Raw genomic sequence first — 24,852 nt, 5'->3', positions numbered from 1 at the left:
CACAGTGCAAATCTGGAATACCTCTGAAGCCAGCCACATTTTCCAGTTATGCAGGAATAGGACATTGGAAAAACAGCCTCTGCATTTTAAAATCTTTTTCCTGGAGTAGTGGAGTACTTTTTCTTGAAGTAGTGGAATAAATGATGCTGCCTTTCTGGTACCATGGAAATGTGCTGGCCCAGCTGTGTAGATACAACCTATTGGGGCCAGAAATGAACAGCTACAGATTGTGAATGTTTAATTATCATGATAGTAGGGACCAGAGACCTACATATTAATGGCTCAAGGAACTATTGTTGGGAAGCCACCATATATGTGTGTGTGTGTGTGTGTGTGTGTGTGTGTGTGTGTGATCAATATATATCATATCTCCTAGGTAATATGAAATTAGAGGACAAAACATAAAATATTCTTCAAAGAACTTGAAGCTAAATGGAAAGATGTCAAGTCAAAGGAAGAAGAATCACTGTGGGCTTGACTAGTCAGAATTGTATTTTCAGAGGAGATGGAATTTAGGCCTCAAAAATTTGCGAAGAAAGAGATGTAACATTTCAGAAAGAGAATCACAAGGAAAATTTAAAAGGCATTTATATTTGACCAGGAAGTACGTATTTTACTTGCTATACATATTTCTAAGTGCTAAATATTTCCTACCACTCGGACAAAGTGATGTGGAAACTAGCTCGGATAGAACCTCACTTTTCTAAATGACTCTAGTATCAGTTTGGAAATTAACTGGGCTCTCTCCTCAGTATCTTCTTCTGACTCATCCTTGCCTTTGAGGCCCAAGAGTTGTACTACTTTCTAATTGAGGCTCTGGATGGCAAATGAGTTACCTAGCTGCTGGTGTATGAACGGAACTAATAGTTGAATATAAAAAAGTTAGTTAAAGATGTCATAATATTAGCTGAGGTGTTACAGAAGTAGTTACTGGCCTGGAGTCTATCCCACTATTTTGTTGAGATCAAATAATTCCCTCATGAAAAGTAATAACGGGCTAGTACCACATAATTTTAAGCACATGGGATCTGATAAATACACAAGCAAACTAATACTGGCAAAGGATGGTCGCAACTGATATTTAGTGAATTTTTAGTCTCAGTGTATTTTAAGCCATGCCAGAACCACTAAGAATCCGGATACATGGAAATAAAACACTAAGCACCTCAGTGACTCTAAAATCAGAGGTAAGGAACAACAGTCAAGCAGTGTGAGTTACCATCCTATTTGCCATTCTAATTAGCCATCACTTAACCTTCTTTGAGCTTCGGTTCCTCATCTGTACCACAGCATAACGATCCCTGCCTATATAATGAGGTTGTAACAGAGACTGAATGAGATAAAGGATGTGAAAAGCATCTACAAAGCAGGTGTGGGGTGAACCAAGGACTTGGATTTAGGAGGAGGATAGAACAGTAAGCTAAGCAATTGCTCTGGCGGGTAACCAAGAATTGATTGTATAATTTTAGAAATTATATGCTAACTGATGTGCATGTTTCCCAAGTATTCTTCAGACATATTGGTAGTTGTATTTTTTTTTCTTGGCATGAAAATGCAAAAGAAAAAAGAAAGTTGTAAGGTCTTCGTGGCATACATAGATGTGTCAGAATGAAAAATTTCCTGAATAATGCATTTTTTTTCTCTTAGTGTAGAAATGTACCTGATGTAATATAATACTGTATATTGGAGTGCTGGAGTTATCATTGTGCCATTTGAACCTCACAACAATCCTCCAATATATAACTTGTTTTAGTCTCTGTAGTAGAAAACAGAAAGGTTAAGTGCCTTGCCTGAAGTCACACAGTGGCAGGACTTGGACTGTATTTGCCTCCATTCTTTATATCATACATTGTTGTACATGAAAGGGTGCTTATTTCTTATGGCTTGATGTTTAGGACCCTATAGAGAATATTTTAAGCTCATTCATCATTTTTGCTATGATAATATAATAAGCTGAGTACTAGCATTCTGGAGATGTACTTACTAATAATTTAGCAGTGAATTAATTGATCTGGACTCTAGTGTGCAAATAATAGAAACCTATAACTAAGTTAAGCAGAAGATAATTTATTGACTCACACTACTGGGAAGTCCAGAAGGTGAACCTCGTCTCTTTGGATCCGGCGGTTCAAGTGCCCTGTTTCTCCATCTCTCATCATCTCTGCTTTACTTTATGATGGCTTCCTTCTCAGGTAGACCCTTCACGTGGCGCCAAGTGATCCCCGGCAGCCCCAGTCTTTACATGCCACTCACTGTACACGATCTCAGAATGGAAGAGTAATTATCTCTCAGTAGCCATAGAGTCTCTGAAAGGGGCACTGATTGGCTCTGCTTAAACCCCGTAATACCCTGGGAACAATCCCATTGTCACTGCAGGAGCCTGGCTTTGATTGGCCATATGGATGATGGAGAGCCTCTCCAGTTTGGAGAGAGTAAGTTCCTGCAGGGAAAGGATAGTAGGCTAAAAACAAACATAAAAGCATTAACAGATGTCCATTATAAAAATAGATTTTTTTTTTGTGAATCAAGGTATGATTTGAAAAATGAGAAAAAATTTGAGAAAAACTTAACTTATCAAATGTTGCAGGTAAAAGGGAGATAATAAAATTAAACTTTCAAAGAAAAAAATAATAGTAGCTAACACTTCTATAACATTTGCATTATAGCCAAGCACTATTGAAACACTTTTTTTTTTTTAAAGATTTTATTTATTTATTTGACAGAGAGAGAGACAGCCAGCGAGAGAGGGAACACAAGCAGGGGAAGTGGGAGAAGAAGAAGCAGGCTCCTAGCGGAGGAGCCTGATGTGGGGCTCGATCCCATAACGCCGGGATCACGCCTGAGCCGAAGGCAGACGCTTAACCGCTGTGCCATCCAGGCGCCTCTATTGAAACACTTTACATACATGAACTCATTTAATCGTCCCCAACCTTTGAGTAGATACTATAATTGTTTCCATTTGGAAGCTGAAGCGGTGTAGACACAGAGGGTTAAGTGACTTGCCTGAGTGGGGCCAGGGTGCAAATCCTGTCAGCTGGCTCCAAGGTAGATGCCCTTATCTACTACATTTACAACCTCTTGATTATCCTTCTAGTGGATTTTGCCATGCTGTCACATTAAATTTTTAATAGGCTTTCACTAGCTTAGAGCTCCAGTAGCAACACAATTCTCAATAATGTCTTAAAATACAGGGAAACAAGATCATGTTGTGATAATGACCTGAGTTGAGAGCTCTTCCATTTAGTGTATGGTGATGATGTCCAAGTTACTTACTCTCATTGGTCTCAGTTTTCTCGTCTGAAATATGGTGACAGTAATTCCTAACTCACTGGGTTATATTAAGTATTAAATGAAATTATACTGGAAAGTGCTTAGCACAGTGATTGACATAGCTAGATACCTTAAATATAATGAACACTTTCTATTTTCCAGTCACTTTACATGATCTATCTGTGTATCTGTCTGTATATATGTATTTAGTTATATACACACACCTGTATATAATTATATAAAGTTATATATGTAACTAAACATATATTTAATTACAGTTATATATAGTTATTCGTATATATAACCAAATACACACATTATAAATACAGTTATACAAATATAACTAAATAAGAATAAATGTATACAATAAAACATTCCAGAATGAATCGTATGATTACAAATAATTGCACAAGAGAAGACTTTAGGTAATCATGAGATGGGAGTTTGAGAACATTACAGTTTATTCTAAACCAGTGTTGTGTGTTCCATCTTGTTTCATTTCATTATTGTGACTACTAGATGGGCCTTTGACATCATCCCGTTTATGCACTATTACCCATCAGTGATTACACATGGCCTCACTCCCACATCTAGCTTTTATCACATACTAAGTTCAGTTTGGCCCTCAACACATCCATCCTATGACCCTTCTCAGTTCCTTGAAAGGACTTGTGAACCTATTTTAAAATATTTACTTGATTAGGCAAACTTACTTTATCTTATGGAAAGAGCAGCCCATTTTCACTTAAACATTTTTTAGATAATCAGATGAAACTAAGGAAAATGATGCCTTACTTGATCATGTGTCAGTAGGCCCTTCCTTTCATTGTATTTTTAGTAATTCCAAAAGAACAAGAGATAGACCAGGCTGTTCTCCATGTTTGTCACATCTGGTAAAATAATAAGCGTAAATCTTGGATGGACATTGCCAAAACATCAGGAAATTGCAAACAAGACTCTGTCTGTGACTTAAGAAGTAGATACCAGGGGTGTAGGGCTTAGAAATGGGAAATGGAAAAACTAGCTAATAGAACACAGAAGCATTTGCAAGGCAAGGAATTTCTAATAATTTTGCCAAAGAACCTTCTTGATTATGGCTCATTTTAAATAACCTATCATAGTCCAGCTCTAGGTCTATAGCAGGCATTTTTTTAACTTTGGCATGCCAACCATTTCATCAGAGGAGCTAGTTAAAAATGGAGATTCCCAGGCTCCAACCCCATAAACTGCAATCCTGCCCTGAGAATGTAAAAAGTCCATGGATCACATTTCAAAAAAACATTGCTCCAGAGCCCTGATCCTCTGAAAGACCTGACAGCTGAACAGTGCTCAAAAAAAATTTTTTTCTATAAAATCACTTTCTAATTCCCAACCTCTTTTTGCATGCACATTTTCTTTATCAGATGTTTAATATCAGGACATGTAATTTGTTCCAACTGTTAAATCTATTTCAGTATACATTGTCATGAAAGTAGTAAGAGTAGAAAAAGCTTCTTGACCAATTTCTTTTGTGAAGAATAAAAAAGAAAACATATAAACTCCAGGAAATACAGAAAGTTGTATAATAAAGTTACATACAATACAGAAGAAACTAACATATGTGCCATGATTTTGAGCAATTAAAGGAATGTGGGAAAAGAGAATCTTTTTAACACATGAAGATTCTCCTTTTAATGGACATAGGTTTGGAAATTTGATATTATAGGTTATAGGGTATAGGGGGCAGGGGTTATAATCTTATAGTTCATAATACTTACATATAAATTATTCCACATGTTACTTATTAATTTAAAATTTTGGATAACCTTTAGACCAAGCATGTCTGACTTTATTATACTTATGCAAAAGAATGTGAGTAATGAAATATCTACAATGCTGAGAAGGAGGAAAACAGAGAAGAGGTGAAGAGAGCTCTAAGAGCCATAGCTGTCACAGAGTTCATATAAGATTCTGCCTAGGTGAATGGACTGAGTTATACACATTTACCTGTATGTGATTTAATATATAATTTAATCTTAAGAGTTAATACTTTTGAATAAATATTACATATATGTAATGTGTACATATCCCATATTATGTGCCAGGCACTGTTCTTAAATTACAAAGGTGGCCAGTACATTAATTTAGGATAATCTCATTACCTGGGGGAAGGAGAACAATAAGGTCAAGAAATCTGAAATGAAACGATTCATTGTCCTTAATGGAAAGGAATCGTTTTGTTTTGTTTTGTTTTGTTTTGTTTTGTTTTGTTTTTAAGGTGGTTCTTCTCAAACTCTGTGATAAAGGACCAATTTTATTTTGTCTTAACTTCCAAACATATGGACCAGTACTTTGTAAAATAAAATAAATGTGGGGGCGCCTGGGTGGCACAGCAGTTAAGCATCTGCCTTCGGCTCAGGGCGTGATCCCGGCGTTATGGGATCGAGCCCCACATCAGGCTCCTCTGCTGTGAGCCTGCTTCTTCCTCTCCCACTCCCCCTGCTTGTGTTCCCTCTCTCGCTGGCTGTCTCTCTCTCTGTCAAATAAATAAATAAAATCTTTAAAAAAAATAAATAAATAAAATAAAATAAAATAAAATAAATGTGACAGCAATATCAAATTGCTATAAAAGTTTCCAAAGATTTAGTCTTAACTTTCCATACTTATCTCATTGTAGACCAATAAACAGTTTACAGATTGAAGGTGATCCATGGACCTCCTCTGTGTAGCACTGGCTTAAATCAGAAGAAATTTTTTAAGTAGTTAAAAGAGGTAACCTCTGGAGAGTGGGTCTCATAATGAGATGTGAGGTTTTTATTTTTCATTTTGAGCTCCTTTTACTGATTAATTTAGATCTTTTACCAAGTACATGCAGTACTTTCATTACAAAATAAAGTGGGGTGCCTGGATGGCTCAGGCGGTTACGTCTGCCTCTTGATCTCAGCTCAGGTCTTGATCTCAGGGTCATGGGTTCAAGTGCTATGTTGGGCTCCATGCTGGGCATGGAGCCTACTTAAAAAAATAAATAAAAAATAATAAAAATGAACAAAAGTGTGTGAGGGGAAAAGAAGGCTCGAGAAATAAATAGAGTACAACCTTTATATAACTATACTTCTTCTGTGCCTGGTCTAACAATGTCTAAAATTTTAAATATACGAACAATATATGTAATATTTTATATGTAAGTGTTATTCACCAAATAGCGAGGGTTATGTTTCCTTTTCCATAACACCAGCCCTTGCATCTTGACTGGGCAGATGAAGAAGGCATAACCTTCACTCTCTAAACCTGTGCCCACACAAAGGAGAATTTTCAAGTCTCAAAGTCAAACAAATTCTCTTTTCCTATATTCTTTCAGTTGCTCAGAATCATAACATACATCTTAAACTATTCTTTCTTATGTATGGCTTAAGTAGGCAGCTTTTGTTTTCCCCAGAGTTTACTCTTAGAGGAAGAAGGAAAGTGACATAGATAACCGAGTGATGTGGATTGTATAGCTGGTCAAGTGTGAGATATCATTTGTTCCAGTGCAAGTCATCTCACCAGAATGATGACAGACTTGCTGCAATGGGAAAGCATTTATTTGAGTAAAAAGTACATGTCCATCATTGAATTAAATCCACGTGTTCAATTAGAGACACACGGCAAATCCGAGGAAGGTTATAGTTGACTGTGAAGATCACCAGAGAAATTACTATTTTTTGTCTTCTGAGTTTTCATATTCCTTTACGTGCCATTAGGGAGGCAAGCAGGCAGTAATCAACAGAGACAACCTTGGAAATTGTCTCACAATGAGCCCCTAAACCCCCGCAGACAGAGATCATATTCTGTATTCACAGGTGAAGTCTGAAGAAGCACCTACTCTCAGATCACCTGCTGTGTTGTTACTGCTCAACTCCAGAGTCACGTGGTTAGTTGGTATTATCAAGAATTAAGAGCTGACATGAAGCTTTGACATTCCACATACAGAAGTGGGGAGGGGGAGGAAAACCCCCGGCATGAATCCTGTAGCTTGTCTTCAGTTCAAAATGATCAAATCACGGTGATGCCCCAGTGACATAGGTTTTTTCCACTTGTGTACTCGAATAGCCTCAATGTTAGTATTTCTGCCTCCTCGTTTCCCTAATAAGCATAGCTGTAATTTATTCTTCCAGTGGGTCTCAATCCCTTGGTGACATTTATGCACAGTGTAGAAGATGTGGCATCTCAAGTCATGGAATGGCTATCATACCACTAAATTTATCAAAGCATCTCAATTTTACTTTACAAGCAATTTTTACCATTCAGTGTGGTTAATTCAAATAAAATTGGTCACAAGTGTGTTTTTCCCCCAGAAATTGAAGATGAAAAAATACAGCCAGTACAAACACAAAGCAAAGCTAAATAAAAGCCTAGCACCAAGAATACCACATGGTATGTTTTCAAAATCCAGCAGTGTTCCAGAACGCTAAACACTTACATTGGAAGTAGCACTTTGCCATGCAAAGGAACCAGCTGTAGGTCCCTCTTGCACTACATATTGTTCAAAACAAAAAATAACCCCATTGAAAATAAGCCTCGGGTAGATGAGACCCAGAAATCCAATGGTATAAGAAACAAAAGAAAGACAATGGTCATTTTAATAATTAAACTCTGTTTGTAACAGTTTATGAGGCTTGCAGATCCAGCAAGCCTGCGGAATATTAATGAATAGATTGATTTGTCAACATATTAGCACCACTGTCAGACATAACAGCACGGAGGAGATGTGAGGGGACTAGCCAGTAAGCTGCTCCAAAATGCTTGATTGAGTGCCAGGAAATTCTATCACGATTGGTAAACTGAAGTGAATTATGTGGGTTCGAACTTCCACTGGGGTTTAATAATCCCTACTTGGAATTCCGGAGTTACTTACCTTTATTTATTTATTTATTTATTTATTTATTTATTTATTTATTTATTTTAAGCCATGCACTTCGTTCAATAATAAGGAACTTTAAAATCATGAACCAAAGGCATACGGTGATTTTTTAAAAAATCTACTAATAGAGCGAAGTCTTGATTCTGTATGTATGTGTATGTATACGTGTATTTCAAAATCCAAATGAGATAATATTTGAAAAGATGTACCACCAGGAAAGGAGTCATTTATTTTGATAGCAAGTAAGACAAAACTAATAGAATTTTCTCTAAAATATGGTAATTTGTAGAGAGAAACTGCTGAGAAGTTTGAGCAAGAATATTGGCATTTAAAAAAAAAAGAATATTGACATTTTAGGTGCTCAAAAATTGGCTATTTGCCCCCCAAATGGAAGTGTTTCCTGTATATCTCAATTATAAAATTAAAATTTCACTTATGAATGTATATCATAGTTGAGTTGAAATATGACATTTGAAATGTCAGGGTAGAGGAACAGTAAAGTTCTAAGTATTCTGTGAGTTTGCTTTCTTCAATAATGACACAGAATATGTCAAAATATAGCATGTTAAAAATTTTACTTAACCCCTATACTGCTCTATACTACCAAGATATCAAGTAATTACCCAGAACATTCTTAAATTGCCTCAGTTATAGAAAATACAGGGTTTCAGGGGTGCCTGGGTGGCTCAGTCGTTAAGCGTCTGCCTTCGGCTCAGGGCGAGATCCCGGCGTTATGGGATCGAGCCCCACATCAGGCTCTTCTGCTGGGAGCCTGCTTCTTCCTCTCCCACTCCCCCTGCTTGTGTTCCCTCTCTCGCTGGCTGTCTCTCTCTCCGTCGAATGAATAAATAAAATCTTCAAAAAGAAAAAAAATACAGGGTTTCATGAGGAGCCCTGTTTCTTCTGGAATTGACCCCAGCACAATGAGCAAAAATATCTCAGTGTTTATATCCACTGTTGAACTAGCCAGCTCCTTTTTCCAAATAGAGCCTCATCTCAGAGGTTTGAAAGCAGCCATCGTGTCACCCCTGAGCTTCTCTTATCTTCTCTTGGGCAATCAGCTTTTCCTTTAGTCTCTTGTTCACTCTGGTCCAAACAATCACATCTTCGTTTATGTTCTTTTGAAATTGAACCCCAAAACTGTTCTCACGCAAGGTTCCATGAGCCTTATTAAGGGTAAACTGAAGCCACCACTCCCTCATGATAAAGAATACATTTCTTTTAGCATGACATAAAATCACAGTTGAGTTGGGAACAATAAGTAAACAAATGTTGAGTTTACTGTGCATTTAGAACCCTGAATTCTTTCTCATGAATGTTGTCGACAAGCCAGGTTTTCCAATTCTGTATTTAGACCTTTCCTTGACGGCTGGGGAAGTGGGACCTAAAAAGAGGAACTTTCTCTGGGTTTGCATCTATCCATTCAGGGGCCCTTTGGGCAATATTAAATGAATTATTAACTACTGTCAATATTCGGATACCTCTAGTTTCTTGCTACTCAAAATGTGGTCTAAGGCTCCTCCTGGGATCCACTAAAAGATAGACTGTCAAGTCTTACCCCAGATCTACCAAATCAGAATCCCCAGGTTGGGATCCCTGGATTATTCATATGCATGTAACAGTCTGAGAAGCATGGCTTGGCAGAGTTGTTCTCAACGCTAGCTGCACGTACTAGCAAACACTTGAGGTGCTTCTAAAAATACCTGGACCCGGAAGCCCCTCCCTAAAGATTTTCACTTGAACCTGCAGGTTGACTATTAGCATTTTTTTAAAAACCAGAAACTCGGAAGCTTCTCCAAAGGATTTTAATGTGCAGTGAAAAAGGAAAAAAAAATCCACCCGAACATCATTACGGTCATATATTAAATGTATTTTGATTTGTACCTTAAATTTTGAATCAGTTCGGCATCAGTTTGGGGGCTGCTGTATACCGTGTTTAAACAATTCATGATTTCCAAGATTGTGTTTCCAGTCTTCAAGAGGGAGTGAAGCTGAATGTAAAGCAAAGGCCTAACCATTGATACGGTAACTTTCTTCAGAGGAAAGAACTGGAAAAGGAAAGATGCCGACTTGAGTCTTGAAAGGTCCCGCGCTTCATTGGATTGCGGTCATTGACTCAGAACAAGTAAGAGGATGATTTCCAGCGGCCTTGTTTGCTGCCGGCAGCCTCTGGTTTCAGCCCAGGAGGAGCGGCCCAGTTAGTGTTGCCGGGCAACAGCTTGCTGGGTTGAGAGCTGGAATGTGAAGGGTTGCAAAACGATTTTTAAAATAAACACACAACTTACCATCAGCATGAAGCAAACCAAGAGAAGTACTGAGCACTACACTGTGACAGGCAGTGAGGCAGAATCGAAAGGGGAAAAAGAAAACACCTCATTGAAGGCAAGGAGCTTAGTGGTTGACAGATGATGGCTCCATCACTAGAATAATAGTTCTGATCTGGTTTCCTATTTGAAAATTTGTACCTGACTAATTTGTGGGTGGACAGAAGACAGTGTAGGAAAAATTTTTAAAAGGTACTGTTTCTGGAAAAAAGAGGTCAGCCCATGGGATTCACGGGTAATTTCTCTTCTGTAAAATCAACATTGCAAACTAACATGATCTGTATTGCAGATATTCTCAGCATTATTCTGATTTTCTGATAGAAGTCACCAATCCTGTGATCGATTGCATTTTATAGAGTTGTGATGTCTTTCCATCCAGGAATATGTTTAGCCAGTATAGTACAAACCATATGCACATAATGTGGATATTAAAACTTAGAGCCATTTAAATTTCTAATGAATGTATTCAATCTACCAAATGCCATTTAGCAAGCATTTTTCTAATGCACTGAATGATGCATTTTATTTTAAATGTTTGTGAAACTTACGTGCAAAAATCAGTACATAATCTGTGTGACCTTAAAGGAGTTAAAATCTAGCGGGAGGAATGGGGGGAGGACAGGCATGTACTGAGATAATACAAGATGGGAAATGGGAAATGACTGAGAGGTTTGACCTGCGGAACCTATTATATATTCAAACATGTCCAGTTTTATTCATTTGGTAGGATTTTCTCTAGGTTTTGGAGAACTTATTCTTTTTTTTTTTTTTTTTTTTTTCAGAGAGGGGGAGAGGTTGGGGAAGGGGGAGTTGCAGAGGAGTGGGAGAATCTTAAGCAGGCTCCACATGCAGCATGGAGCCCAGCATGGGGCTCATCGCACAACCCTGAGATCATGACCTGAGCCGAAATCCAGAGTCCAACGCTCAACCCACTGACCCACCCAGGCGCCACACAGAGAATCTACTCTGTCCATACACATGATACTTGCTTTGAAATACAGAATGGCTGCAATGTAGTCTCTACAATTTCAAAAATAATTCTGAATTTCGATGCCAGAAGAAAATGGAATCCACACAATTCGCACTCTGGTAGAACATTTCATTTCATATTAAAACATAGAGCCCTCCAGCACCTGCATGCACAATCGGTTTTGTTCCGATATGCTTGTACACCTGGCAAACAGACTACCCAGAGTTTTAGCTATCCTAACATCTGCTGAAACTTCCATTCCAGCAAAAGAGAACGTCTGATTAAATTTTCTTTTCGCTTTCCTGACATTTTATTCTCTCAGCTGATGGGGCAGTGAGAGAAATTGCTGTACGGGAAGTTAGGGGGGAAGTAACCATGTTAGCCAAGAATTTATTGTAGCAAAAAAGAAACACCAGCCTTCAAAAAACAGATTTTCTTTTCTCTTGTTTTCCACCTTATAGGAAACGTTAGACTCCATGGCTAGAGATGTTTTAGAAAGCACAAAGCTGTTTTGCTCATGAAGCATAAGGGATTCTTTAAAAATGAAAATTCGAACCACACAATTGCTTCAAATTTTCCAATAACAAAGAAAAAGGGAAGACTTCCCACATTGCCTCTGTTGCGGGATCATGGGCACGAAGGTCAAGAAAGAATTCTTAAAACGTTTTATGGTGCAACTTCATAATTTAAGTAGCACAGGGACAGGACCCGTGGGCAGAAAGAGGGGCGCTTTTGCTGAATGAAGCTGGTGGTTATATGCTTAGTGCTCAAGGGGGAGGGTGCAGGAAGTAGTAGATCATACGTGTCTTCTTTGAATTTCTACTCTTAAAACTACTTTCCCAAGATTTCTCTGGTGCTTATCATTCAGTTCGATATTAACTATCGGTGAGATAGGCAGTCATGAGACCAGCATGTATTTGATCTTTATTGAAATTCTGCAGGCGATAGGTCAGCCTTCTGGTTAGATAAAGGTGAACATTTTTCCACTTCTGTCCCTCATCACCTTGATGTGGCTGTCCAAGCTGTTTAGAGAGCTTGGATTGAAGATAGTTTATGAATAACAGGGAAGGAAGGGATTGGGTTTAAGGAAGAGAACACAACCCTCAGAATATTAGAGAGGCTAACTCCCAGAATAAATGGGCAGATACAATCAGAAAGTAATCCTACCAGTCTCTGAAAAAGTTACCATGTTTACTGCAAAGAGAAGGAGAAATCAGCCACTGCCTATTTTTCTCCTGTGCTCTTCAGGGAGGGTTGGGGGAGTCTTCAAACTGAGAGAATAAAGGGAGGAGAGTGTGAAACAAAAAAATATAACCCAAGGGAAGAGAGGATTTCCTGCATAGCTTTGGCCCTAGCCTGTGTCAGCTGTTTAAAATGGCATCTGCTGATTGCCCAAAACTGTGCAACACTGTGTTGCAATAAACTTCAACTCTTGAAAGGCTGGTATTTGGATATATTCTTTTTGCTATATCTAGGGAAGGAAGTGCAAGATACCAAGATTTTTGAGACACTATCTCCTCCTCCAATGTCCCTTGTTCATGAAACTATGGAGACCTCTTCAGGTGCAGATCCTCGTGGAGCTCTGGGGAACGTGGAGTTTCTGTCTCCTTCTACCTCCCCCTTGGGCACTGGTGTCCTGCTTTGCTGCGGTGCCAGCCTGCACCTTCCCTTCTGACTTTTCCTTCTACGGCGGTCCTCTTCTTTACTCCTGTTTCTCACAGCCAGACCCAGACCGTGCTCCCTGTCTCCTTTGCTTGGTTTTGAGAGAAATTCACAGAATGGCCCAATTTTGTATCTTTTTCTCCCATTTTTCTCTCCCTCCCCTTCATCCCCAGCATTCCCTCTAGATCAGATTGCTGAGTCTTGATTTAAGTTTGGGAACTGGAGTTGAGACCCCCTTCTGGACTTTGCTTCTGACTGCTGACTCTCTTGGGACAGCTGGGGCTACTCCAGTTTTACTAGGCTTTTGGCTCATTTGTTACTGGCTTTCTCTTCCCTTAGCTTGGCTCCTCTACACTCTTACATTATACCTAGCAGTTTCTGCTGGGCATTAGCACCTGGGGGGAAGTGTCGTATCACAGGAGGAAGGACACTCAATAGCAGCTATAAATATGACAAAAGTTCAGGACTGCATATTAAAGAAGCTCACAGTGGTGTTCTTAGAGCCACTGTAATTTTTAATAAATCATGGATAAAATGAGAGAGATGCCAGGATACTTAAGACAGGCCAGAGTTTTCTGAATTTCTGAAAGGGGGAAGAATGAATTCTGAAGTCATTCAGCAAGAAGCTTAACATTTATCCTTGGCAAAATCCTAGACTGAATGATTGAGTAGATAGTGTGCAAACATTGAGAAAACAAATCCTGGCCCTTAGAATGAAATGACTAAAAGTCAGTATTAGTCAATATTAGTTTACTTAAATTTTTTTCCAGAATAATTGAAATTTCTTCTTAAAAAAATAGAATGGTAGAATGAGTACTATTGAAGACGAATGTGCCTTGACTATAATAAAACGTTTGGAAAAAATCTCCCACAATTCTTTGGAAAAGATGATAAAATATGGACTGGATGGTAGTACTCCTGGGAGGCAACATTGCCTTTTTGTCAGCCTTGCTCAAAGAATAACCAGTAGGCATGGTGATTGGGAGTGCGATCTAGGATAGAATCAGCCAGCCTGATATTAAAGTATTTTCCTGACAAAAACGTTTCCTAATAATCTAATTCATACGTAGCAGATAGACTCATTTAGTTTGGAAGTGGTAGAAAGCTAGGACGTTAGCCCTTATGACAGGAGGGACACATATCACATTCAGAATAGTCTTTGAATGCCAAAATGTTGAGTTAAAGTCACAGAAGCACGCGTGTGTGTGTATGTATGTATGTATATGTGTGTGTGTGTGTGCGCGCACATAAGAACATAAAAGTGTAGTAGAAACATAATTAAGAAGGCTTTAATGTTCATAATTAGAAAAAAATTTTAATTTAATTGATTTTAACATTAATATCAGTTAATTGTAATGAGTTAATACTATGATCTGGTTGCTATATGCCATAGTCTTTAAGAGCAGGGGCTTTGGAGCCAGACCTCTGGGTTTCAGCCTCAGTTCAGGAGCTATCTGACTTTGGCCAAGTTACATGACCTTTCCCTTTTATATAAAGTGGCAGTGAGGATAATAACGACTTAAATAGAGTTGTTATCAGGACTATCTAAGAATATGAATGTAAAATTGAAAAAACCCTCAATTCTAGGCTATCTGAATAATATCTGTGTGTACAAATAAGTCTGTTAATCATGAGAAAGCTTCGGTCAACAATGAACAGGAACACTGAGAAGAAGGTAGTGAATGTCAAAACAAGGGTGCCCGGGAAGACTGAGGAGAGTGAAGGACAGCTGAAGGTACTGGAGAAGGTGAAGCGAAGGTGAATTGCTGTCCCTAAGACATGAAAAGCTGTCAAACAGAATAGAACCAAGTTAATGTGGGTTTGTTATAAAAAGACAACTTGAAAAACTGTCAAACAGAATAGAACCAATTAATGTGGGTTAGTTATAAAAAGACAATTTGGGGCACAACATAGGAGAAATGAATTCTTGTCACTAGTATCATATAACTCATTGACCTATGAAATAGACTGGACCATTGGAGATAGTTTCATCCTCTCTCCAGTGTGTGTGTGCACACGTGCATGTGCGCCACACTGTGCCTTTGCAACTTGATTGGGAGGTTTTTAGGGTTAGAGCTTGATCCTTAACTTTTTTGTTCCCTAAGTAATTGGCAACAGTCATTCCTTAGGGAAGATTTGGTGAATGAACGGGTGAATAAATGAACAGTTGACACAGGTGAAGAACATAGCCAGTAAAGAGAACATTGTTAAAACAAAACAAAACTTTAGAATTTCTTTTAAAAATGGGTTTAGTGAAAGGCATTTTGGATAGTACAGTTAATGCTGGATTGCATGACTTGATTAATAAAAAGGATGTTTTAAGAGCTCCAGAAACAGCGATGAGTAGAATGGAGCTCTCAAACGCTAATGGTGGACCTATTTCTGAGTAACACCAGGTGCGCAAAGTTAATTATCCCTGTTTTTTTCTACTAAGAGCCCCAAAATATGTTTATAAACACACAAATACACACACATATATTTATATGCACATACGAATTCCTTCTAATTCTCTCCTTCTATCCTAAACTATTTTCTCTTGGTGGTACTTGCCATTATTTTGCTGTGTTTATTCACATAGCCTGGGTATTGCAGCTGAAGTCAGACTTGTGATTGTGTGCTTCATTCAGCAGAAAAAATTTTCCATCTCCACATATTCCATTCCCTTCAGACACTTACAGTTTCTCCTCTGGCAGTATGTCCTTTCCCATCAGGCAGTGTGGTTCACTGTTGGGGTGCATTTGGGCACAAACCAGACCTTTTGTTGAGTTACTGTACTCCTACCTTCCTAATTATAGAATTCAAAGCAGAATGAGTGAATTAATAACGTGTATTTATTGCCTGCAGGGTCTGGGGAAGCGTAATGCCGTGGTGCACTTAACTGTAGCACATAAGCTCTCCCATCTCCCTTCATCCTCCATTTTTGCTCTGTGACTTCACAGCAGCAAGAATGGAAGGTGCACTTTACTCACCAGTGAGTAAATCATGTGAATGGATGTTTTAAAGCAAATGCCCAATACACAGTTCACTGAGAGAACTATACTTTTAAAAGCTCTCTGGGAACACACACGTGGAATTTGAAATCGCACTAAGTACTGTGTTTCCTGAGGTATCATAGCTAAGGCAAGGGTGTATGGGCCTAGACAGCATTGAAATGTGTGCTATTGCATTTACTTTCTCCAATCAGAGAATTCTTAGGTGTTTGATTCTCCAGCCATTCAAGCGTGCAGACAAATACTTGGAGTATTAGTATCAAAGAAATAGAACTCTGGATTACCAAAAGACTGTAGAAGTAATTTCTTTGCCTGATAATGACAAGGGCTGTGATTCATTCTGTTTGAAGCATTCTTTGTCCAGTTGCCTCTGGACTCCTGTGATCACCTGTATTTGCAGATCCGTAGAGGCTGACGTAGACCATACCAGAGAGTCAGAGCCACCTGAGTCAGGATTTGGTGGTTGGAGAAGTTGGGGAATTAATTCACACTTTTTTATATCAGCTACCTGTTTGATTAAGATTTGAAGGGGAAAGATCCATCTCTCAGGAAACCTAATGACCAGGGTAGGTTAAGGGTAGAAATTAACTCTGGTGAAATGTGAATGCTTCCATTGGTTTGGCAAATGTCACTAAGCTCTTTTTTGGGAAGAAAATGCTAAGATGAAGGAAGTATGGGAAGTTATTACAAGAATGAGTAAGAAGTGTAATGGTGAATTTAATAAACAATGAACTATAAATAATCTAGGCTGAAAATATAATTTTTACAAAGGTGAGGGAAAATTCTGTCTCATGGTACTATAGGTAACTCAGGTGCCTTGTAGACCAGATAGCTAGAAGAATCACTTTTTCCCCCCTAAATTACATTCTGTAGGAGTTCCAATCAGAGTCAGAGTACTAAGCTGGATGAACTGGTTCTAACCTCATAGAATAATTCTTGTTAGACAAGTTTCTTTCCTGTCTTCCTCTGGAAAACAATGAAGGCTGGTATAATTCCAATTCAATGGATATTTTAAAAGCAAAGTGAAAGAGACCAGAGTGTTTTCCTATTGGGCCATTGGTGTTTAGGCTCTGAGTCTATCCTGAGACTTGGCCCATGTTATGTTTCGTTTTATGCCTTTTAAATTGGGTGTCCATATGTCTGTCATTTGATTCAAGACTATGAAGCCTATTATGTGTATTTAAACTTTAAATACATTTTATAACAAAATTAATAAATGCTTTCTCTTGAATATAAGTTGTATCCTGCAGTTAGTGCAAGAAACAGTTAAATGATGTACATTTAAACAAAACTCCTACTTTAGAAAAATGTATTAAAGACCAGACCAAGGGAAATTCACATCATATTCACAAAAGACTCAGACTTCCTCCTCCATAATTATTTTCAATTTCAGATTTTAACATCCAAAATAAAATGAAGGCCAAGGTTTTAGAATTCTCAAGAGGTATTTTCTTCAGGTTCTAGTGCCTGTTATCACTATGCTGCATTTAACAGTGTGAAATAGCAGATGTGAAATAAACTGTAAATGAATTATGCATATGTTCCAGATCTGTCATGTTTTTATCAATAATTGAAATTTTTTTCAGCCATTGATCTTATCAATAACTTGCTGCAAGTAAAAATGAGAAAGCGCTATAGCGTGGATAAGACCTTGAGTCATCCTTGGCTACAGGTAAACATCAGTTGCTTTTTCCCAATCAGATGGACTTCTAAATATTTATAAGATTTTGGTATTATATGTAAAAATCTTTTGTTATATTCTTAAAAGTGTTATTCTTATATCAATTTGTTTGCCACAATGCATGCAACTTCTTAGGATTTAATAAGAATTTAGTGTTTCTAAATCTCCCTTTCTCTCTTTCTCTCTCCCAAGAATATTTGACAGGGGAGAAATATACCACATTACACACTCATGTACGTGCACTTACACAGGCACCAAAAATAAAAACAGAAGAACAAAACAAAACAAAATCTAAGGGTCATTATAAAGCTCCAAGGACCAGATTTCAAGAGCGTCTGTATGTGTAATCCTGAAAAATGTCCGAGCAGATGCCCATCTGGTCATGCACTGTACTCATTGGGAGGCTGCATTTTTAAATCCTGGGCTAATATTCACGGGACAAATGCATGGCAAATATAAAGTATATGCATGTGTTTGTTTCCTCATATATTTATTTTCACATTAAACTTAAACATTAGAAAAATGATACTATGCAATACTGAGGGATTATTTGTAGGCATTAAATTTCAGAGGAATACCAGTATTCCTAATTGTTCGATTGCAAGCATCAATTGCCCACTCTTTGACACATGATATCATATTAACAGTATGCATTTGCAGAGTTTAGGTAAATAGGAAGGCTTTGGTGCTGATGTTGTCACCTCAGGGTGTCTGATGAAAGACATAGCACGGATAGAGTGGAAGGGAAAAGGGTAACCCATCGGTTGTGGGAACTGACAAGAAATGAAACTGTATTTTAATGAGTTGTAATCGTCTCTATGGTAATATTTTGGAATTTCTTCCTCAGGATTATCAGACTTGGTTAGATTTACGAGAGCTAGAGTGCAAAATCGGGGAACGCTACATCACCCATGAAAGCGACGACTTGCGGTGGGAGCAGTATGCAGGCGAGCAGGGGCTGCAGTACCCTGCTCACCTGATCAATCCGAGTGCTAGCCACAGTGACAGTCCTGAAACTGAAGAAACAGAGATGAAAGCCCTCAGTGAGCGTGTCAGCATCCTCTGAGTTCCATCCCCTATAATCTGTCAAAACACTGTGGAATTAATAAATACATACGGTCAGGTTTAACATTTGCCTTGCAGAACTGCCATTATTTTCTGTCAGATGAGAACAAAGCTGTTAAACTGTTAGCACTGTTGATGTATCTGAGTTGCCAAGACAAATCAACAGAAGCATTTGTATTTTGTGTGACCAACTGTGTTGTATTAACAAAAGTTCCCTGAAACACTAAACTTGTTATTGTGAATGATTCATGTTGTATTTAATGCATTAAACCTGTCTCCACTGTGCCTTTGCAAATCGGTGTTTTTCTTACTGGAGCCTCAATTTGGGTAAGAGTCTATAGAACTGTCCATGAAATAGTTCTGTCCTGTGTGTCCCATTGGCGTTGTCATTATAAGGAAACTCTTGAAGAGTAGATTATTACCAGTTCTATGAACAACTCCAAAACTCACGTGGAAAAAAAAGCGAATGATGGGGGATTGAAGATGGACATGCAATCCTAGACACAAATGCATGGAAGAGTTTACTGTATAGTTTCAAGTCCTTTGCCTGCCTGGTGTGCCTCAGGATGTTCAAACTCAAATAAGTGGACCTAGGTGCGCCTACTACTCATAAGCCTAAATGCCTTAGAAATGTAAACTGCCGTGTATTACAGATATGTCCCCCTTTCTTACAATACCCTCTGTACTATGGAAAATCAGCAGCTAAGCAACCTTTTGCCTTTGTGTATTTTTCAATAATAACAAATAAATATTCTTGTCAAAGAATGTGTCCACCTGACTGAATCATTTTCATTTGCTTTCAGGCCATTTAGGAGCAGAGGTATCTGCTCAAAAAGCCGACAAAGTCTCATGGTTTAGAATTTAGCTTTACTCTGAAGCCTAAAAGTATGTTTCGAAGTGTAACGAAGTATTTGTCTTGCATGTCATCTGGTTTCCAGGAGAAAAAAGAGCTCTCAAAGAGAACAACAACCAAAGCCACACAGGAGACTTGGCGGTATAAGTAAGAATATTACAAATGGCAATTTCGATGTAGCTTCCTGATTTATTAGTCAGTATAAAACCAGGATTGATTACAGTAATGGCTCTAATTTCTTTCTATATTATTTAAACAAGAACGTTCTAAAGTGAACTACAAAAACACATGAAGCCTGGAGAATAATTCCTAAAGAGAAAGCCACCTAAGGTAAAGTTCTGTAGCCTGGGAAAGAGAAACTAATATTGGACTTAACAGACTTTGGGGTAAGGAGTGGATAATGTAGGCTGTTTTTCTTTGTGGAAAGATGGCAAAGCATTATTGTGTATTATTGTTACTATTTACAAATACGGGGTAGAATAGTTGGATCTTTCCAGTGGTTAGTCACTATTTTGTATTATTACCTATTCCTTACTATTTATCCCTTATTCTGAGGGCTTTGAAATTTATGTCTCAGGACACCAATGGAAACTTTTCAGGCAGAAGAGTAAGCAACATCATAGAGTTCACTCTGCCAGCAAGACAAAGTCTGGATAGAAGCCAGGATAAGGAGTGAACCAAAAGACCAGCAAAACTATTATAATAACCTTCTGGGATGATGAGGACCTAACATAAAACAGGAGTAAATAGAATTTAAATGTGGAATTTAAAGAAATCTAGAATGAATCCTAGGTTTTGGCTTGGATGATTGATGGAACTATTAATCAAAAGGAGCCTTAGAAAGGGTGAGTTCACACTTGAACATGTTGAATGTAAAGTTCTACAGGACACCAAGTTTGGGATATCCTGAAGGTATTTTTATATGTGCCTGGAGCTTAAGGAAGAATTCTGGAGTTAAAGGTACAGATGTGTAAGTCAAAAGCCCACCATATGTTGATTAGAATGACTTGGATCCTTGGGCATAGAATGAGACAGAAGTGATCTTGGGACATAAACCCGAGAGGAAAATTGAAAAGGAATGTTTAAGGATGGGATTAAATGAAGCAATATTACAGAAGCCAAAGAAAGAAGTTCAAAAATGAAGTAGACAACAGTAGAAAATACTTTGGAGAGAGGATGATTTCAGCCTTTTGGGGGCCAGCCGTACCAACCATTCCAGCATTTTGTAACAAATATGATTACAGCTACATTCAGAATAGCCATGTCAAAAGGACATCTGTGTGGCAATGCTATTGACACAATCTACTGCGTCATCAAGCACAAGAAAAAGAAAAAACAGCTGATGTTCAGAGAAAAGAGGGCCACTGAAAGTCATACCACTTTTCTTCCACCCAAACTATCAGGGATGCTGCAAAGAATCCAATTTCATTGAATGGGCACCCACTCTCTCTGCTAAATTATCATCAATAATGTCCAGACTTCACATCGGTGGTATCTCATAGTATCAAGTGATAATGGGCAGGTCCGTAGTCTATGTTTAATTCAAAAGGCAGCTCAGCATTTTTGATACGGAAGTATTGTCTGAGTCTAACAAAAATAAGAGAAATAACAAAAGCATGTGTTAGGGAGGCTGTGGCGATATTCCTTAGGCAATGACATTATCAGCCCACCCAAGATGCCATAAAAATTGCTGGTCTCTATGTATCCTGAACCATCAGCACAAACTGCCACTGTTCTTGCATTTGGCCTGAGCAAGAGGACAGTGCTGAGAAAAATATTTTGATCACTGATGCTTGTGATATGTCCGCTTGTCCCTAAGGAAGAGATCATCTTTGCATTTAGTGAATACTCTGATGGAGACTATTTTGAGAAATATATAGTGAACCATTGTATTGAATGTGTAGAATAAGTACGGCAGTGAAAATAAGAAAGCCGTCTGTCCCCTCTGCATCTATTATCCAGTCAGTGTGAAGTTGGACTCCCCCTGTGAAGTGATTCTGCTTGCAGACCATGTTTGCACTTGGTTTAAGAAACCAGGTGCTGGTTCACCTGAAGATCCACCAAGGCCCACGGAGAAGGGCCTACTGCTCTCAGCAGCCAACAGAACAAGTTCCTTCATCTCAGCCTTTCTACATTGCCGAAAAGATGGTTCTGTCCACCCCACTCTCTTGCCTTTACTCGTATTCATCCTTTAACCCTGCATTTGACCTATGTCTCACATCCTTTTCGCTCCCCTGCTTCTCTTGAACTACCTTCTTTTTGTTAGCTATTTTTAGTATCCACCAACAAATTACCCCTTGACTTAAAACAGGCTCAGCTTCCCACTTTCGACAAAACAATATAAACAAATCAACTTGAACCTTGCTTCTCCTTTGAGCAAATCTCTAATTTCCCTCTATTCTTTCTCTGGCAAATTTCTCACTTTTTTTTTCCCCTTTGGCTTCAGTGTTTATATCCTGTGGGATAAAATTTTCATTTTTATTATTGGTGAGTCTCTTCTCATAAAAGTCATCAGTGGCCTCTAACTCAAAATGAATGGCTTTTCTCAACATAGCTTAGAGTGAGAAACCCAAATGTAGAGACAGACTAACTTTGGCTTGGATTCTGGGTGACCATGCAAGTGCTGCAATCACTCATACGTCTTTAGGGGTGTTGTGAGAGACGAAGTAAAAGAAGACAAACATACAATTCAGTGCATACGTGGCTCAAGATATCAATAAAGCTGTCAGTAAGTGCTCCGCTGTTCTTTAGTCATTCAGCAACTACTCTTTTTTTTATTATTTATTTTAATGTTTTTTATTATATTATGTTAGTCACCATACAGTACATCCCTGGTTTCTGATGTAAAGTTCGATGTCGGCAACTACTCTTGACCACTTGCTCTGTGCTGGGGATATAGCAGCTGAGAGATAGATGTGGTCACTGTCCATATTTCCTATGACCTGTTTTTTCTGAGGTCCTGCCTCCGTTTATCTTCATGGCTACTGAAAGGGGCATGAACTATGAAGCCTAGCGGGCATAGATCCAAATCCCAACCCCGAGCCTTGATAAGTGAACTTAGACAAACTACTTTCAAGTCTCTGAGTCTCCCCATGAGTAGAGTGGCAACAATGCCTATTTTAAAGTGCAGTTGGGATAACTCACATAAGTGTGTAAATTTCTTAGGCAAATTGCTGGCATATATTGTAGGTCAACAGATGTTAATTTCCTCCTCTCCCCGACCTCTGTATGCATTTGCCAAGGTTTTTCTTATTTTCTTTTTCAGTATTTTCTCCTCATATGATTTATTTCCAAATCCATATTGGCTACCCTAAACTCTCAACAATCTAGTTTCTCCTCTCCATGAATTTATAGACTCTATCTATCTGAAGATCCCACCGTGACCTAAATTCAACATGGGGTCTAAAATCAGCATTATCGTTTTCACCTTCAAATCAGCTGCATCATAGACTAAGTGGAACCTTTTTCTTCAGTCTCTCCTCCCTCCCATCTACTCTCTACACCACTGCCAGATTTATCTTCACCAAAATTGCTTTCATCCTTTTACTCACATATTCCAAAATCCTCAAAGACTCTGCTCCCAGTTATCTACAAGATACATTCAAATTCTCTAATATTTCAAAAGCTGTGGGGTCCAAAAATTAATAAAGTCCTATTCAATAAGAATTCTATGTATCCCACAGATTTCTGGACCACAGACAGAATTTCAGGACTTAGACAGGAATTAGTTTCACCTCTTCGAAGTTCATTTCTTATTTCTATAACGAAACAGGAAGCTAGACAATATGACTTCTAAATTATCTCCTAATTCATAGATTTTTATGAAAGCATGGTTTAATTTGAATGTCAACAAGGTGCCAATGATGCACACTTTTTGTCACCTCTCTTTATGTTCTAATTCTCTGGGGCAAATGCTCTTTTGAGAAAGGGAACGTCATATCCTTCCCTGACCTCCTTTGTGTCAAAGATTGTGTCCAGGAACTTTCGACAATAGATGGTTTCTTTAAGTGAATCTGAGCTACCAGCTATTTTGCTGAAAAGTGTGAACAAAAGTGTGAACACTTGCTTCAGAACTTCTTTCTGTATCTTCAGTGAAATGGTGAAACTTTGAATTAAGATTTAGTTTTTCCTGGGCAATGGAAGAATCTTCGTGTCTTCTGCTGTTTTGTTTTGTTTTTTAATATGCCCTAAAATCCTTAGATCTTCTCCTTTTGAAATATTTGAGTGTAGCTTAGTCTGAGAACAGAGGTTAGGCTTTACTTGAACTTTGGACACTTAATGATCTCAATTGTCAAGGAGATTTTTATTTTCTTCTCATAATTTTGCCTCCACACTTAAAGGCAGATAACTGTCTGGTATTGGTTGGCTGCTGGATTCCACTAGCTTCCACAGAGACAGGGATACTGAGAGGCAAATACCTGAGCGTGACCCATATTAAGTCTCATGTGAAATCTCCAGCTGCATTCTGTGCAGGAGATTTCACCCTTTAGACTGAGGCAGGGGATCAGGAGGAATCACTTGTGTAAAGATGCAGAAGTCAGAAGAACCTGACATGAATAGAGGAAAAGCTCCTGATAAAGTAAAGGGTTAATATGAAGGGAGACCCAGGGAGTAACATTGTCCAGGTGAAATAGAGCTAAATTATCAAAAGCCTCAAAAACCAGAAAAAGAATTCACCCTTTGTCCAGAAATAAGTAGGAAGCTATCAGCAATTTTTGTAAGGGGAATTGTGGAATTCTTTATTTGGCACTGAAGAAAGAAAGAAAAAAGATTGGGGGGGGGTTGCGGTTCTAAGAATTTAAATATTATCTTTAAGTCATGCTTTTGTTCATAGAGAGCAAAAGGCTTTAAAAAATAATAATACAAGCAGAGTCCAAATGAAACTGACTATTCTCTCATTACTTCCTTTGGAAGACAGAGTACTCTTTTATTTTCAGATGTGAATTTCTTCCTCGCACTTGATTCTTTTTCTTCAGACACCCAGATAAACTAAGAACATCTCAAAGGAGATAGTGACTTGAAGAATAAGCCACACTTGAACTTCATAAAATTGTAGCTTGTGTACATAGAGAAATAATCATTAGAGCCAATTATCTTTAGACAGACTGATATTTCAAATTCTAATTACAAAGTTTTAGCCTTGTTAACGCATGTGCTT

At 38.3% G+C, this 24,852-nt stretch overlaps 1 protein-coding gene across 2 annotated transcripts in view; it reads left to right on the top strand.

Moving 5' to 3' along the window:
• The window catches only part of PRKD1 (protein kinase D1), a 311,194-nt gene extending 291,591 nt beyond the window's left edge, over positions 1-19,603 (top strand). For both annotated transcript variants that reach the window (XM_026513536.4, XM_057306366.1), the window contains exons 17-18: positions 17,682-17,767; positions 18,624-19,603. In XM_026513536.4, the coding sequence (XP_026369321.1) occupies positions 17,682-17,767; positions 18,624-18,842 (305 nt within the window). In that variant the 3' untranslated portion in view covers positions 18,843-19,603. The remainder of the gene's footprint in view (positions 1-17,681; positions 17,768-18,623) is intronic.
• The last annotated feature ends 5,249 nt before the right edge of the window (positions 19,604-24,852 follow it).

Source organism: Ursus arctos, unplaced genomic scaffold, assembly GCF_023065955.2.
Source record: "Ursus arctos isolate Adak ecotype North America unplaced genomic scaffold, UrsArc2.0 scaffold_37, whole genome shotgun sequence".
In the NCBI taxonomy this organism is placed as follows: domain Eukaryota; kingdom Metazoa; phylum Chordata; class Mammalia; order Carnivora; family Ursidae; genus Ursus; species Ursus arctos.
Note: the sequence above shows the minus strand (reverse complement) of the source record. Positions and strands in the feature narration are given on the sequence as shown.